The sequence below is a fragment of the Anoplopoma fimbria genome, chromosome 2, assembly GCF_027596085.1.
Source record: "Anoplopoma fimbria isolate UVic2021 breed Golden Eagle Sablefish chromosome 2, Afim_UVic_2022, whole genome shotgun sequence".
Classification (NCBI taxonomy): domain Eukaryota; kingdom Metazoa; phylum Chordata; class Actinopteri; order Perciformes; family Anoplopomatidae; genus Anoplopoma; species Anoplopoma fimbria.
The window spans coordinates 3,249,393-3,264,173 of NC_072450.1; the positions used below are offsets into that span (position 1 = coordinate 3,249,393).

Here is a 14,781-nt window from a genome sequence, read left to right on the forward strand (position 1 = left end):
CCTGATTTCACAATATCTACATTTAGCTTTAATCTTATTTTATTTTTAAATTTATTTTAAAATATTTCTTTAAACTAGTAAACTGTAATACATCAGTGCTGTAAAAAACTAAACTAGATTTAATTTTGTTTTAATTATTGTGAGTTTCTTTTTCCGGAGGAAGTGTCCGTCGGAATAAATCCACTTCCGGTCCGCAGCGAGCTTCACTTCCGGTCTGAAGCAGCGTCGCGTCCTGTTCGACTTCTGATTAAACTGTTTAAACTATTTAAACTATTTAAACTGTTTTAACAGTTTTAACTGATTAAACGCCGTCATGTCGAGTCGCGAGGCCCTGAACATGAAGCTGCCTCCGATCCAGTCCACGGCCGGAGCCGTGCCGGTCCGCAACGAGAAAGGTACCAAGCTAAGCTAGTTAGCTTAGCATAACAGAACACAACTAGTGTGTGTGTGTGTGTGTGTGTGTGTGTGTGTGTGTGTGTGTGTGTGTGTAATGTGTGTGTGTGTGTGTGTGTGTGTGTGTGTGTGTGTGTGTGTGTGTGTGTGTGTGTGTGAGGTGTGTGTGTGTGTGTGTGTGTGTGTGTGTGTGTGTGTGTGTGTGTGTGTGAGGTGGATGTGTGTGTTGTGTGTGTGTGAGGTGTGTGTGTGTGTTTGTGTGGTGTGTGTGTGTATGTATGTTGTGTGTGAGTATGTGTGTTGTGTGTGATGGATGGATGTGTGTGTGATGAGTGTTGTGTGTGTGTGTGGTGTGTGTGTGTGTTTGTGTGTGTGTGTGTGTGTTGAGGTGTGTGTTTGTGTGTGTGTGGATGGATGGATGTGTGATGTGGGATGTGTGAGTGATGTTGTTGTGTGTTGTGTGTTCACGTCATAGATAATAAAATAAAATGTAAACGGAGGAGAAAAAGTATTTTAATAAACTTCACAGGAACAAATGACAACAACAGCCTTCATACTAATATGTAACATGAACACTAAGTTACTCCTAAAAGTATTTCAATAAACCAAGATACATCTGGACAATATTTTGATTTATAACTGCAAAAAAGTGTACAGCTTTATCCCTTTAAAAAAATAGATATATTTATCTATTTTTTATATATTATATTCTATTGTTAATTTTTGTATTTGCTTGACTTTTGCACTGTTTATTGTTTTGCACCAAATCCCAAAGACACGTTAAGTTCTTGTCAACAAAGCTGTTTGTGGTTTTCTGATTCTGAGCTGGTATGGGCAGAAAAATATTAGATATATAAGGCTTCAACGAATAGTTATTTTTATTAATTGATCTACCACATATTTCTCTTTCCAAAGGCACTAACCCAGGCAGATGACTTTACACGCTCTTCATTCAAAATCCAAAGATAATTACGTTTAGAATGATATAAAACAGAGACATGCAGTAAATCCAAACTGTTTTGCCGGGAACCAGCACATTTTTTGGCATTACATTGATTGTCAAAATCGTTGGTTATTTTTATACGACTAACGCCAACAGCTCTTAAGGGGCTTTAGCGATGGCATTCCAGAAAGGAAAACAATTCTGATAGTTATGACTGAATGTTGACTCTGTCTCATCTAAAATGTAACATTACAAACAAAAAGTTAGTTGATCCTGATTAAGATATCTCAATAAAAACTAGATTCCATCAAACATCTGGAGCCCAGCTTGCCGGCTCATCGTTGTGTCTGCATATTCCAGGTGAGCTCTCCATGGAGAAGGTGAAGGTGAAGAGGTACGTGTCGGGTAAGCGTCCCGACTACGCGCCCATGGAGTCGTCCGACGAGGAGGACGAGGACTTCCAGTTTGTGAAGAAGGGGAAGGACCAGGAGGCGGAGCAGGAGCTGGAGGAAGAGGATGTCTCCGACCCACGTCTCAAACGTTTGCTCAACCGCGTCTCCGAGGACGTGGAGGAGAGGTAACGCCTCGTTTGACTCGACTGATGTGATCGTTCAGACGCTGAGGGGCTGAAATGCTAATTGGACCACGATGTGTCTCGTTTGTTCTTGTCCTCAGGCTGGCGAGACACAGACAGATCGCAGAGCCTGAAGTCGTGGCCGAGAGCAGCGAGGACTCCGATGAAGGCACGTGGCACCCCGAGCACCAGGAGGAGACCAGTGAGGAGGAGGAGGAGGAGGAAGAGGAGGAAGTGGATGATGAGGTAGGTTTCTATCGGCGTGTGTTTGTCCCAGCCTTCGTTTCTCCTTCCCTTTAACGGTTATATTAAGAAACGTTTTTCTTTCTGGTCTCGTGCAGGAAATTGAGAGGAGGCGACAGATGATGCGCCAGCGAGCCACCGAACGGAAGAATGAGGAGATGGAGGTCATGGAGGTGGAGGAGGAGGGGAAGTCGGGGGAGGAGCCAGAGTCGGAGTCTGAATATGAAGAGTACACGGACAGCGAGGATGAAGCGGAGCCACGGCTCAAACCCGTCTTCATCCGCAAGTAAGGACTGTTTCCTCTCTCCTGACCGGAACGCTTAATGGTTCCCACGGAACATTTTTATTAACCGCTGATCAGAGTTTACAGATAAAGATTCTTCTATTTTACATTGTTTCATTGGAATCAAAGAATACACTAATATTTCAAAAGAGGAAAAAAAGACATCCATCCAATCAATCAACTTCTAGCAGCTGATTGATGGGATGCATGTTTATTAGTGGTAAATAAAATATGACGAAAGCAGCACAAACTGCTTTTCAATAAAGTAAAATGGAAAAAGAATGAAAATAAAAACAGATAGAATGCCATTATGATGATAAAGGTTAATAAAGATGAAATATAAAAGATAAAAAATATTGAAAATGAAACCCACTGAATAATATTAAAATATTTAAAAAATATTACAAATGGTGTTATTTTTGAATAAAAACACACAAATGCTAAATTTCATAGCAAAAAAACCAATAAAACGATGGATGTAAGATAACGACACTGAAACGAGGATTTGTTAAATCTGCGTCCTCTCCTCGTTCGCTCCTCAGGAAGGACCGAGTCACGGTGGCGGAGCGCGAAGCGGAGGAGCTGAGGCAGCGCGAGCTGGAGGCCGAGGCCAAGAAGCAGGTGGAGGAGCGACGGCGCTACACCCTCAAGATCGTAGAGGAGGAGGCCAAGAAGGAGTTCGAGGAGAACCGGCGCACGCTGGCCGCCCTGGACGCTTTGGACACGGACGGCGAGAACGAGGAGGAGGAGTACGAAGGCTGGAAGGTCAGAGAGCTGAAACGCATCAAGAGGGACAGAGAGTCCCGAGAAACGTGAGTAAAGAAAACACAGAAACGACTCTTTAAAATGATTCACTGTGAGATGAAATTAACGTGTCGGTGGTGTTTCCTCCTCAGCATGGAGAAGGAGAAGGCGGAAATCGAGAGATTCCACAACCTGACGGAGGAGGAGCGCCGCGCCGAGCTCAGAAACAGCGGCAAGCAAGTCACCAACAAAGCCAGCAAAGGAAAATACAAGTTCCTCCAGAAGTACTACCACAGAGGAGCCTTCTTCATGGTGAGTCCACACACGGGATCCTGTATGAGAACGCAGTTCGATCTGAGCGTTAGACGTTTGGACACTCGCTCAGATCCCACCGGACCAAGAATGGAGACAGTTAAGAAGTGTAGGGGTTTGTTTCTACTTGCAGTTTTTGGAACAATGTGGAGGTTTTCAGACATTACTGTCACAAATAGTATAATGATAAAAGCTGTAAAAACAATAAAATAAGAATGCGGCAAATTATGTTTTTAAATGCTTCAAAAACAGGATGTCTAAAGCAAATCTTCATTTGAGTAAATATTTTGCAGCAAAATCAACATTTTTTACTGAATATTCAACCTTTGTTTCTTTATAATGCATTTAATAATTGACTTATTCTTTGAAGGGTTAGTATAAAGGTAATAAAGTAGTCCATGAATATGAGATATGAGTTTACAGTTGATTTATGGCGTTTTGCCGGTAAAACTCGTCGTATTCTTGCTTTTTCTCACTACAGTTTGTTTGTTTTTGGTCATCTGTTCTTTATAAAAAGGTAAACATTGGATACAACATGATAACATACAGTATATATATATATATATATATATATATATATATATATATATATATATATATATATACCCATATCTGTGTAAGAGTGTGTCGATAAGACATTATCGTACAGAAATGTTGAAGATAAGTAACAGTCTCCATGTTGTAGTAGTTTTCTTGTCTAAAACTTTCTGAACAAAAGGATCTTGTGAAGTTTGATTTGATGTGAACGTGATCTCTGTTTCAGGACGAGGAGGAGAACGTCTACAAGAGAGACTTCAGCGCTCCAACTCTGGAGGATCACTTCAACAAAACCATCTTACCCAAAGTCATGCAGGTCAGATGCTTTTCTTACTCACATTCCACCTGTTACACTGGCTGTTGTCGACCAGACAGAATGTTATTTGAGCAACACTTTATCAAAAATACAGTGTGGGAAAACATGAGGCATGAGGAACATTTGTGTGCCTTTTTGTGGGAGAAAGAAATTTAGAATTTGATATAATTTAACAAAACATATCTTTAAAGGACGTTTTCTCTAAATGAGTTTTTTCTCAGACTCTGATCCATAAATCTCCACTTCAGTAGCTCTTACATACACCAAACTTTACAGCTTCATTCCTCTCTATATTCTGAAGGTTTCTACAGAGGGGTTTGTTCATATGTCATTCACAGCCTCATTTATACATTCTATTATTAAAGACATGGAGAAAATTGATTTTTTTATATCTGATGACAGTATTTTTTGATTAATGGAGTTAAACTTGACTCTAATATTTCAACAAGTGAAACATAAGTTTTGAACATGCTTTATCAAGTGTTATCATTTATAGGCTGGAAATAAATGCAAATGTTCACATATTTAATTAGATAAAGCCTCATTTGCATATCAAAACATTAATTAGTTGTGTCTCCCCTTACATTCTGAAAGGTAAATCAGATACCAGAATCATATATTGAAATATTTAGGAGTAAACATTTAAACCATGAAAGTATATGCATCTTTCATTGTCCATATTTTTGAATTGTTCAAGAGAAATGTACCCGCTGAAAAGGTTAATATTCACTTTTAAATGAAGGCGGAGTCATTCATTTCTCTGATCCGACCCGTTCCGGTTTGTTCCCCCTCATCAGGTCAAGAACTTTGGTCGCTCCGGACGCACCAAGTACACCCACCTGGTGGACCAGGACACCACGTCGTTCGACTCGGCCTGGGCCCAGGAGAGCGCTCAGAACAGCAAGTTCTTCAAGCAGAAGGCGGCGGGCGTGAGGGACGTGTTCGACCGGCCCACCGTGAAGAAGAGGAAGACTTAAAGATGTCCGACACGGCCTTCATCAGAGCGTTGAGAGGCTGTTTCAGAGTCTCTCTACTGGACTTTATGTTGTGGAAGGAAAGCAGCAAACGGACCGATTCCAGGAATCCATCATTTTAAAACAAACTGAATGTTGGCTTCTATAAACCTGCTTCAGAGGGAGAATCTCTGCAACGTGGCTGAAATGGAATATAGATTAAATTTCCTACTGTATTTTCTTTTTAAAGCAGTGGGTTGAAATTTTGTACAAACCAGTTAATGACTACATTTAGTTTGCAGATTATTGTACTGATTTCCTCCATGACCTTTCCTGTGATATAACATTTTTTGTGTTGAATAAAACTTGTATTTTCATCTGTCATCACACCTTTTTTTAAACTTTTCCAGTGAGAGCAGAATCACTCAGAGGCACAAATTGAGGCAGGTCAACTTTTATTTAAAAAAACAAGAAAACAAAAAGGATTGGGGGGGGTAAAGATTAGACCACAACAGTTCAGCCTCATTGTCTTGATGAACTCGGGGGAGGGGGGGAAAAAAAAAAGAAGCAGATTGAAGCAGTCCAGTGTGAAAGATGTTTGTTCAGTTGGTCAGAGCCACCAGAGCCTCCACCACGTTCCCCATGTGTTCCCTCAGACTGCGCTCAGCAACGGACCGCGAGATCTCCATCTCTGACATCTGCACAACAACGACATCAGAATATCAGCCATTAAGAATGTTAACCGTTAGAATTAGAGCTTAAAAAGGAACACTTTACCCACAATATGACCATTAGTTTATCAATTACTCACCTCTTGTTAACTTTAAGAAAACAAGGTGAACGAATAATTAAAAAAAAAAGAGAAGTTGATGGTAAATGAAGATCAAGTTTAACAAATAAAAAAACATATTTAAAAACATTCAAACTTTATAAAAAGTATTATTAATCCAGTCGCATGCTCAACTACTTCACACAAACATGCATCTTTATTTATGTTGAAGTGTTTTAAATAGTAATGTTTGAAGTAGTGAGGATACAACTGGAAAAATGTAACTTGGACTTCACAGTAAGAGTTGTGAGAGTTTGTAAACTGATGTTTTCATGTAATTTTTCCTGTTGTCCCTAAAGACTTCAGTCTTTCTTTATTCTTAGTTCACAGTGAAGGATTGAGAGAAAACAAAGTTTTCTTTGAGAATTGAGGGTAACGAGTTGAGCGACTGATATAAAATGGTACTTTTGTGGGTGAAGTATTCCTTTAAAGTATGTTGTATGTAAAATACAGTGAGGACACCATCATTTAATGTATTGGTTTACAAACCTTTTGGTAATCATAAACAAATAATTAATATATAAACTTCAATGTGTGCAAAAAATTAACTTATGTTATCAGAATTGAATTGTCATCCCCTCTTAGCTATGATAAAATGTATTTACTTTTTATATTAATTCATATTAGTCAAAGAAACATTTCATTGTTCGTTAAAAGTAAAATTACAAGTCTAACAATAATAACCATCATGAATAAATTGATAAATGGATATAAGACGAAGGATTAAAAGGAAAAACATACAATTAGTTCAACGTCTTCTTTCTTGATGGTGACTTTGGCCAACTCTTTTTCTCTGAAAACCAAAAACAACACACAGTGAGAATCAACAGGTAACAGTTATTATATTATTATTATTATTATTATATTATTATTATTATTATAGGTGGCTGCTTATTACAAAGTGTTATTTTCCAGCTTTTAGACCACTGCGGGTTTGCTTTCTGTGACTGCTGGGTAGCTAAAGGGAGTCATGAACCGTTCTCACCTCTCTTGTTTGGCTTTCTGTTCCCGTGATCTTCTGTCTCCAATCACTGACATGGCCTGAAAAAAAAAAATATATATATATTTTTTAGCCACTTTCAAATACAAAATCCATTACAACGTTAACATCCCAACACAGAGAAAAGCCTGCAGGTATTTATATTAAAAACATGATTCATAAATTCAGTACATTTGAGTTTTTAAGGTTTGGAAATAGAAAACCAATTAAAAAAAATAAAGCACAAATAGGCTGCTTCATTGATGTTTATGTTACATTTGGCCATATTCACAATATTATTTTTAAACCAACTCAAATTTGTTGTTTACTATATATAAAATAAAAACTGTATAAAATGTAAGATATCTCATATTTGGCTTACATCTGCTAATAAACTACTTTTATAATTTACAGTATACAAATATACATTAATGCTCTGCTTTGTCACACTTTCATCTGCATTTCACAGACTTCTAAACAGAAAAAAAAATGCATAAAATAGGTAAATTACAACCAATATCTGGGATAAAGTATTTAAGTTGATTCTGGAGCTGGAGTAGGATAACTGGAGCTCAAACAAGAAGTTGACTCATTTATGATAATCAAGATTCAACATAAATAATCAACGACCCACAACCAATGAGTTGTCACATTTTTCCTTATTTAAAAAAAAAAAGATTTCATAGACTAAATTGTGAATTAATACCCCTAAAAAAACGATATATATAATAATACTTGTAAAATAAGATGAATCAATAACCAGTGGCTGCTATGTTACTGATCATTCATTGAGGATGACAGTTTTTCTGAGTCAAAATATGAAAACACATTTCATTCCTCCTCCTAAAGACAAACACTATGAATAAAACCTTAACATAACCACAACCTTAACCTCATGTGTGCTCACTGCCATCAGACTGTACAACAGCAGAGACCAGTCTGTCAACATGCTGACCAGATGTGGATATACTGTACATTTCTTATTTGTATTCTTATTTTTATTGTATAATATGTGTATTTATTATCTGTTCTGTATAGTTGAGCTGCTGCAACACCGAATTTCCCCCATGGGGATCAATAAAGGAATATATAATATAATAATAATAAATAATAATAATAATAATAATAATAAAATAATAATTAAAATGAATCTATTCTATATAATTTTAACAGTCATTCTTGTTTGATTTGCTAAACAGATGCAGAAACCAGATAATTATATTATTTATAGAAAGATTAAATCAGAACTTATTATTTTATTTATTATCCATTTGTCATCTCATCATTGTTTACTTTCTGTAAATACCTATAAAATCAGGTTAATTTAAAAATAATAATAATATTTAATTTAATAAGTTATTAAGTTGTTAGAATAGTTTATGATTGGTAAGTTTTATAAATCACAGCTTTAGTGTAGCTGCTGTTGATTGTGTTGCTAACATGTGGTTCAATGCAGCATGGTAGGGATGGCTAAGCTAGCCTGTTAGCTACATAGCAGCTAACGTTAGCTGCTATGTGGCTAACAGGCTAGCTGCCTCTTAGCCACATGTTTCCGGTTCTCACCGTCTCCAGGTCCGAGCTGGAGATCTCCTTCTCCTCCGCGTAGTCCGTGACTCTCTCCAGGTCCGCCGCTCCGCTGTCATGTTTGCGAGGCTTCTCTGCCGGTTTTCCTGTGCAGTTTTCATCGGCTTCAAGGTCCAAATCGACGTCTCCCTCCGCCGCCATGTTTGCTCCAGTGAGGCCCGGAACCAAAAGAAAGGTTCCGCGTCGGAACGTCGGAGGGGAAACCAGGTAGGACCGGAAGAGAAGGACGATTTAAAAGGAGAAATTTACAAAAGTGGATATTTATATTTAAATAAAGTATCATCCTGTGATTTTGTTGTTCTTTATATAATTTAGATAAATCTTAGTTTTTATCAGTTTTATTTCTGGCCATGTGTTCCTTGTTTTTGCAGCTTATTGCTAATCTTTATTTAATATATATTGTTTTATTTTCACATTTTTTTTTGCACTCCTTCCTACTTTTGCACTTCCCTTTTGATAAATAAAGTTATATTATTTTATCTTAAATTCATGATCATATCAAGAAGGGAAATTAGACCACCAATGACCAAAATTCACTCCAAGACAAACTATAGTATATATATACAGTACCAGTCAAAAGTTTGGACACACCTTCTCATTCAATGGTTTCTCTTTATTTTTATTTTTATTTTATATATTTTTTTATTTTATATATATACAGTACCAGTCAAAAGTTTGGACACGCCTTCTCATTCAATGATTTCTCTTTATTTTTATTTTTATTTTATATATATACAGTACCAGTCAAAAGTTTGGACACACCTTCTCATTCAATGGTTTTTCTTTATTTTTATTTTATATATTTTTTTATTTTATATATATACAGTACCAGTTTTGGACACACCTTCTCATTCAATGGTTTTTCTTTATTTTTATTTTTTTCTACATTGTAGATTAATATTGAAGACATCCAAACTATGAAGGAACACATATGGAATTATGTGGTAAACAAACAAATGCTCAACAAACCAGAATATGTTTTATATTTTAGATTCTTCAAAGTGGTTGAATGAGAAGGTGTGTCCAAACTTTTGACTGGTACTGTATATACTATTAGTATATAAAATACTGAATAACTTTTATATTGACCCAAAAGGGAAATATGTCCTAATCTCACACACACTCTTCAACATAAAATACATAAAACTTAATAAATAAATCCAACATAAAGCATCGTCCATCTTTGATTATCTCTGGGAACAGCAGCCCCACACAACACAGACACTAAACAGTTATATGATGATATATGATGCTACAGTTAAATTGAAGAATCATTTTAGTTTTAAAAAAATAATATTGCGTTGATCAACAATCCTTTTCTGTTGACTCACATCAGTGTTGCATAAACCATGAAAGAGGACAAAACGAAATTCATCAAAACAATTAAACAGATATACAAAAAATAAACCCACATTAAATAAATAAAAACAGCTATGGAGGCCGCAGAGGGTGCAACAAGCATGATTAGGCTACTTAAATGAAATAGGTTTCAGCTTTAACAGCAGAGGGCAGCAAACACAGAGATGTTGACACCTCAACGCTTGCAAATGCAAATATTACAGCGTCCATTCAACGCTGCGTTAAGGTTGTGGTTTTTTAATGTTACTTTTTCTAAGGAACTAAGTTGGTATAAATAGTGAAGGACTAGCGAGGTATGACAGGTGAGGTCCGTGCAGGACTAATGAGGGACAGGTGAGACGGATCAGGACAGGGAAGACTATCAAAGGGCGGGAAAACTAGTAGTTGCTTCATTCTGAGGAAGACGGAAAGCAATAATAATGTAAATGGAAAGTTGAAAAGTTGTCCACCTTAAGGGCTCTATTTCTATTTTGATGAAATATGAATCCTCAGATTTAATAATTATTAATACCTCTGACTTATCTACTATCTTGTTATTGTCTGGGAGACAACGAGAAGAAGACACTTGATTGTGTGATTGTTTACCTGTCCGGATTAATAAATCACTCCTCCTCCTCGTTCTATTCCTGTCTGTTATAAGAGGTTTACTTGTGCTTTAATGCAAACAATTTCCTGTGCCTCCAGACTTCTCTGACTGTTAACACTCCAGCTTCCAATAATCTGATTAAAGGAGAAAGAGAAAGCTGCTCCTGAGAAGTGACTAGAAAAAAACACATCAGTGCCCTCTGGGTTTATCTGGTTTCATCCTCCAGGAGATGGAGAAACGCTACCGGGGTGGAAGATGCATCACTGTCGTCATAGCAACCCCTTCATCCTGCTGTATGACTGTTGGGAGCGCTCATCAGCACTCCGGCCCTCGGGGACGTGATGTCGAGACGCTGTCTTCGGACTCAGGTAGAGACTCTGCAGGATGCAAACATGTGTTTTTATGGTGAAGATAAAAGAATGACAAACATCTGTCAGACTGGGTAAACAAAATTACCAAAACTAACATGAGCAATCGAACAAAAATATGCATTTGAAAGGGTTTACCTGAAAAACTCTGATATAAATATATATCTATATATATAAAATCATCACAGTGAGTGAGTGAGTGAGTGAGTGCACCTCTGTGTCTGTCCACGGCTAATCTCTCGTTCTGCAGCAGCAAACCTCATCATATTTTGGGTGCATGCTCAAAGACCTCTCATGTTTGCGGTGACACATTTTTTTGTGATGCCCCAGCCGCTACTCTTTGCCGACATTTGGGGGGGTTAACAGTCTGTGTTGTGTTTGGCTACAACAGCTAACGGAACTATACCAGTACACACACTGCTGAGTACCTCTCGGCCACTTCTCTGTACCTCACTTTTATGGTTTGGGACGGCGTGTTTTTCCTAACTGCTAACGGGCTAACAGAACTATCAGTACTCACAATGCCTTACCTACGCAGGCAGACAGTTGGGTTAGTTTCATTATGGTTTTTGCAAGATTTTATGAAGCGTATTATACGACACCTTCAAGTTAGTTGCCTACGTACTATACTGCTTATCTTTCAATGATAAATAAAGTGTGTTTGACGCTAATGACAAACAGAACTACTTGTACAAACAGTGCTGTACCTCTCCACAACTTATCCACCTATAAGCACCAGACAGCTGCATACATCGCCGCTTGTTTTGAGATCGAATTTAGTGTTTTTTTATGACGCCTTACAGCCAATAATTGTCTGGAGGTGGGGTTAGCCATTTGTGGGTTGTATTCATTCAATTAAACATACAGCAGTGGTTGTTGCAGACACACCTGGCTGAGATCTGAGTGCAGAGCTTTAGTTTCGTTTTGTTTTTTGTTGGTTATGCTTTTCTTTTTTGTCATGTTGTGTATTTTACAGTTTCGGTCTATTTAGAATATTAAAAAAAAAATTCTCAGTCTAATTCCTCAGAACATGAGCAGGTTGTGCACTCAGTCATGCTGCAGTTATGAATGAGTTCATTATGTTTCTATGGGAAGAACCGCTACTATATCTTACAGCTACATCATTTACACCCAGCTTTTTAATTTACACACATCTAAAACAGGTTTAAAAAAACAATGCTGGTCACAAACTGTTACCCCATTGTTCCGCTCAGAAAGAGTCCAACATGACGAATGAATAGATCATTTTTCTTGTCCCTTTTTTTGTAAACAAGCTTGGATTTCAGCCAACTGTTATTGCGCAAGCCTATTGAAACCATAGATTGAGCGCTTTCACTCAAGCGGCTATTTGCATCCGCTTATTTGCTTTTTTGTTTGTCCTCTTTTGGCACGTCTTCCTCTCCCACAAGGCAGCGGTAATTATCCCAGAGTGAAAGGGGCCCCCAGGAATGCCGCTCAGAGCAACGACGTGTTTATAACGGGGGAGTACTCATGTTGGAGGAAATAATCCAAAGTGAGATTAAGGATTTTATATGTTGTTTTTAAACGTTCTTGGTCTTACAAAATCTGTCACATATTGTCTATTTCTTTGTTTTAATTACAAAAATCTGTTCTGAAGGAAGACGTTTATACGACAAATATTAAAATACTATTCTTGCTGCTTCACAGACTAATAATCCTGCAACTGTTGATTTGCTCTGAGAGTCTTCTTTCATCCGGGTGTGTCGGTCCAAGCCTCTTAGCCGAGTCTGCACCGATGTTTCCTCTTATTTAACCTCTTCTTTGTTGCTCAGTTCCTAGAAAGCGAACCTGGAGAGGCCCTTTTGGATAATTAACAAAACATGCATGTTTCCAAACATGCATGTAAAGCGGTGTGTCGTCCTCAAAAACAACTCATCCTGCTGAAGCAGTTCTCGTGCTTTTAATCCAATTTGACGCTTTACTTTTCTCTTCTCTGAATATTTAGGTCAATTTGAATACTATCTTTACAGAAACTCTATACTACCAAACCAAATGATTGAATATGAAATGTCATTCATTGATAAGGAATTTTGTTCTTTTTTTGCAGACTTGTTAATGTTAATAAAGTGGGCCTGATCATTAGAAAGTTATTTATCATTAATCACTATTCATAATGATATTTCTCAGACATTTCAATAAATGCTTCCTTTACACTGATACACTATGTAACACTTAACACACTTTTTAATATATTTTGATAACAAAATGATTGATATTCGTAAAATTTGTATCCAGTGGTGGAGAGTACATTTACTCATGTACTGTACAATTTTAAATGAGTAATTATACACTGTGGTATTGCTATTTTCACTCAAGTTAAATATTGGAGTACTTACTTAAAAAATGCTTTCAGTTAAATTCATCTTTAACGTTGTTTATTGTACGTTTTGTCAATTTTTTTGTCACGTTAATAACACAAAAATATATGAGTCTAGGGAGGTGGAGAGAGCCTGTAGCCATTACTGTAAATATAAAATGAGTTGCTGGATTATTTTACAATATTATCATCAATAATCATATTAAATATCAAATATCACAATAATTGTCAATACCAGTATATCACGGTACACCTAGTTTGATTAGATTGATACAACAATAAAAATACAGATTTCTTTATTTTCTCAGAGAGATGAAACTCTAAACTCAGGTCTCATAATAACGATTTATAATTTATATTTGTTTGCCATTGTTGTCTCTGATTGCAGATCAGTTGTTGCGTTATGAGTTAACTGTTTTGCATCACCTGCTGTTTACTGGAGAGGGTAATCTAAAGTCAGCAGGTCAGATTATCATTACTTCTGGCACAAACAGTATTTGTAACAGTTCAGTGTAGGAGAGAGTGTGACAGGTGAGAGACAGTTCAGGTACAAGACACTTCAGTTTGATTGGATGAACTCGAGCAGCGTCGCCGCTCAGAGAGAATATGAAACGCAGACTCAAATGTCCTGTCCGTGCTGCTGAAGGTCAACCTGACTGAGAGGACGGCTGAACAACGACGGGATTATCCGAAGCTCCGCCCTGCGCACTAACCCAAATCTAATCTGACTCTCTCCTCATGCACTCAGAGCTTTTTCTTTTACTGTATCATTGTTTTCTCTGTATAATTACAGAGGGTAAGAAAAAGGAATGAAAGGCAAAGAAAACATGATAAATGGTGAACAGAGCCGACAACATTCTGCTTTTTTTATAATTGATATCATACTATTACTATCCCCAGCCTTTTGCAAATTTAACAACTTCATAATTTCTAGCCGATGTGTAAGTTTCTCCATCTCTACGATATCAACTATTATGGTCAGCCATTGTTTGTAATCTGATGCATCAGTCTTGAGCCAGTTCTTGATAGCAAGGAGAATCTGGACCAAGTCTTGGGCACTAATATGACAGGTATGACACAGGACCAATGAAACATAAAGCAATACATCACATAGAACAGAAGGTATAACATCCCAGAAAAAACGTTTCATGCAATTTCCCAAAAAAGTGTGTGTAGTTTGATTCCACAGATTTCTTATTACTTTTAATTTAGGGTGTGAATGATGAGGCAACAATTTGATTCTCCCAGGAATTTAAATTAAATTAAATTAAATTAAATTAAATTAAATTAAATTAAATTAAATTAAATTAAATTAAATTAAATTAAATTAAGTGTGGGTTTTGGAGGGTAGGCTAACTCGCCCAATCACCTCAATGGTTGGTTCATTTCAACTCGAGCCTTTTCTCTTTTTTCTCTGGACTTGAAAATAAGCCATAAGAA

General features: G+C 37.1%; 2 protein-coding genes across 2 annotated transcripts; one reads left to right on the forward strand and one right to left on the reverse strand.

The window, feature by feature from the left end:
• The first annotated feature begins 199 nt into the window (after positions 1–199).
• On the forward strand, positions 200–5,675 carry mfap1 (microfibril associated protein 1). The gene is made up of 8 exons (XM_054614314.1): positions 200–395; positions 1,697–1,913; positions 2,012–2,156; positions 2,252–2,439; positions 2,979–3,248; positions 3,333–3,492; positions 4,256–4,345; positions 5,143–5,675. The coding sequence occupies exons 1-8, from the start codon at positions 314–316 to the stop codon at positions 5,320–5,322; spliced, it is 1,332 nt and encodes a 443-aa protein (XP_054470289.1). The 5' UTR covers positions 200–313; the 3' UTR covers positions 5,323–5,675.
• A 61-nt stretch (positions 5,676–5,736) lies between these two features.
• hypk (huntingtin interacting protein K) lies at positions 5,737–8,882 on the reverse strand. The gene is made up of 4 exons (XM_054614325.1): positions 8,670–8,882; positions 7,113–7,168; positions 6,869–6,920; positions 5,737–5,996 (listed from the first exon to the last, which is right to left on the reverse strand). The coding sequence occupies exons 1-4, from the start codon at positions 8,829–8,831 to the stop codon at positions 5,901–5,903; spliced, it is 366 nt and encodes a 121-aa protein (XP_054470300.1). The 5' UTR covers positions 8,832–8,882; the 3' UTR covers positions 5,737–5,900.
• Between the last annotated feature and the right edge of the window lie 5,899 nt (positions 8,883–14,781).

What these genes read in the sequence shown, in the direction of transcription:
- hypk (XM_054614325.1), bottom strand. Translation starts at nt 8,831, where the DNA reads ATGGCGGCGGAGGGAGACGTCGATTTGGACCTTGAAGCCGATGAAAAC. An exon ending in CCAGCTCGGACCTGGAGACG is followed by an intron (nt 7,169 to 8,669) that starts GTGAGAACCGGA and finishes TTTTTTTTTCAG; the next exon opens with GCCATGTCAGTGATTGGAGA. An exon ending in CAGAAAGCCAAACAAGAGAG is followed by an intron (nt 6,921 to 7,112) that starts GTGAGAACGGTT and finishes TTTGGTTTTCAG; the next exon opens with AGAAAAAGAGTTGGCCAAAG.
- mfap1 (XM_054614314.1), top strand. Translation starts at nt 314, where the DNA reads ATGTCGAGTCGCGAGGCCCTGAACATGAAGCTGCCTCCGATCCAGTCC. An exon ending in GCCGGTCCGCAACGAGAAAG is followed by an intron (nt 396 to 1,696) that starts GTACCAAGCTAA and finishes TGCATATTCCAG; the next exon opens with GTGAGCTCTCCATGGAGAAG. An exon ending in GACAGAGAGTCCCGAGAAAC is followed by an intron (nt 3,249 to 3,332) that starts GTGAGTAAAGAA and finishes TTTCCTCCTCAG; the next exon opens with CATGGAGAAGGAGAAGGCGG.